The sequence below is a fragment of the Orycteropus afer genome, unplaced genomic scaffold (assembly GCF_000298275.1).
Source record: "Orycteropus afer afer isolate SDZICR_OR568_19922 unplaced genomic scaffold, OryAfe1.0 scaffold00098, whole genome shotgun sequence".
NCBI classification, from domain to species: Eukaryota; Metazoa; Chordata; class Mammalia; order Tubulidentata; family Orycteropodidae; genus Orycteropus; species Orycteropus afer.
In genome coordinates this window covers 4,332,877-4,335,336 of record NW_006921685.1, presented here as the reverse complement: position 1 = coordinate 4,335,336, position 2,460 = coordinate 4,332,877, and the positions used below count along the sequence as shown (strand labels likewise).

General features: G+C 35.8%; 1 protein-coding gene across 1 annotated transcript in view; it reads left to right on the top strand.

The window, feature by feature from the left end:
• LOC103198601 (UDP-glucuronosyltransferase 2A3) overlaps positions 1 to 2,460 on the top strand; it is an 82,984-nt gene that overhangs the window by 52,448 nt on the left and 28,076 nt on the right. The window contains exon 2 of the mRNA XM_007942767.2: positions 547 to 695. Within this exon, the coding sequence (XP_007940958.1) occupies positions 547 to 695 (149 nt within the window). The remainder of the gene's footprint in view (positions 1 to 546; positions 696 to 2,460) is intronic.

The following is a 2,460-nucleotide window of genomic DNA, read 5'->3' as shown; positions in this document are numbered from 1 at the left end:
TCCTTCTTCAGTAACTTGTTGTTGTCGTTATTATGTGCCGTCGAGTTGGACCAGACTTATAGTGACCCGCCCTTGGGTTTCCAAGGCAGTATCACTGGGGAAGTAGATTGCCCCATCTTCCTTACGAAGAGTGGCTGGTGGGTTTGAACCGCCAGCCTTCTGATTAGCAGTCAAATGCCTTAGGCACTACACCACCAGAGAGGCAATTGAAAATACCACAGTTTGGGACAAGTTCATCTTAATCCTCAAAGTGATTTATTTGCTTTTTAATACATTAAAGAACTCTTTTGGAGCATATTTGCCTTGTGCAATACATTGTTTGATTTCTTGACTGCTGCTTCCATGGGTGTTAACTATGGGTCTAGTAAAATTAAATCCTTGACAATTTCAATATTTTCTCCATTTATCATGATGTTACTTACTGGTCCAGTTGTAAAAAAAAAAAAAAAATGTTTTGTTATGTTTTAGTATAATTTTTCCATGTAATTTTTTTTCACCAAACTAATACACCAATTCCCTTCACTTATGTTTCTTTATTTTCTCTAGGAAAACCCACTACATTATGCGAGACTATGGGAAAAGCTGAAATTTGGCTAATTCGAACATATTGGGACTTTGAATTTCCTCGTCCATACTTACCTAACTTTGAGTTTGTTGGAGGCTTGCACTGCAAACCTGCCAAACCTTTACCTAAGGTAGGTGTAATACTTTATGATAGGATGCCTGATCCTGATTTTCCTTTAAAGATTAAAGGCAGAATAAGATGAAAATCTTTGGTTTGTCACTCCAACTTTATTTTCCAATGTCAGGTTGCTCTTTTGAGTGATATCACTAGTTTTGCACTTTATATTGGAATTTTAAGCAGAAGAATGACATATTTAAAATAGTATTTTGAAAATTCCACTGTTTCTATAATGTGGATAATGGATTGGAGATAATGGATAATCTGTAGACATGGAGATTACTAGGGAGGTTTCTCTACTAGACCTAAAAGTTGTGATGGAGATCTCAACAAGCACATGTAGCATAGTGGCTGGTAGATACAAATGCTTTTATGAGAACTTTGTAGTAAATTCCACAGGCTTTGTTGAATAAGAGAAAGTAAGTTTAGAATAGAGACAGAATCAAGGTGGACTTACGCATTAACATTGTGAGTGTTTTGTTTTGTCTTTGGAGAGTGATGACTTTTACTAAAATAGAAAATGATTGGTGGAACCTTCTTTCAGATGAGAATGATGAGTTCAACTTTGGACCAATTAACTCTATGGATCAATTGATATTTCAGGTAGAAATTCTAGAAATATTTGAATATTGCAAGGTCTCAATTCTCAGCAAGGAGCAATAGAAATAGATTTAGAGTCATCAGCATAAAATAGAAGTCAGAGAAATGAGAGACCCAAACATTGAATTGGTTCTTTCCTGGCAGATCTATTTGAAGTGAAAAATAACCAGTCATCACTTTGTCTTACTGTGGTGGCTTGCATGTTGCTATGACGCTGGAAGCTATACTACTGGTATTTCAAATACCAGCAAGGTCACCCATGGTGCACAGGTTTCAGTGGAGCCTAAAGACAAGACAAAGTAGGAAGAACAACCTGGTAATCTACATCTATAATCTACATCTAAAACAATTGTCTAGTGAAAACCTTCAGAAGAGCAGCAGAATACAGCCTGATATAATGTTGGAAGATGAGCCCCTCAGGTTGGAGGGCACTCGAAATAAGACTGAGGAAGGGTTGCTTTCTCAAAGTTGAGTTGACCTTAATGATATTGATGGAGTAAAGCTTTTGGTACCTCTATTTGCTCATGTGGTATGATTCAAAATGAGAACAAATAACTGAAAATATACATTTATTGAAATGTAGAATGAGCAAGAGTATGATGCTAGGAAAATTAGAATTTGTCAAAAATGAAAGGGAACAGTTAAAGATCGATATCCTAGGCATTGTTGTTGTTATGTGCCATAGAGTCAGATGCGACTCCTCCTTGAGTTTCCAAGGCGGTATCTCTATGGAAGTAGATTGCCCAACTTTCCTTCCAATCCTAGGCATTAGGGAACTGAAAGGGATTTGTATTGTCTACTTTAAATCATGCAAACATATGGACTGCTATGCAAAGTTTGACAAATTTTGAGGAATGGTGTCACATTCACTGTCAAAAAGAATATTTCAAAAACTATCCAGAAGTGCAATGCTTTCAGTTATGATAATATCTGTGCACTTCAAGGAAGACCAATTAATATGACTAGTATTCAAATTTATGTACTAATAACTAATGCCAAAAATTAAGAAATAATTGAAGAATTTTACAACTTCTGTAGCCTGAAATTGATCAAACATGCAATCAAGATGCATTGATAATTACCAGTGATTAGAATGTGAAAGTTGGAAACAAAGAAAGATTGATAGCTGGGAATTATGGCCTTGGTAATAGAAATGGAGAACATGTGGTAGAATTTTG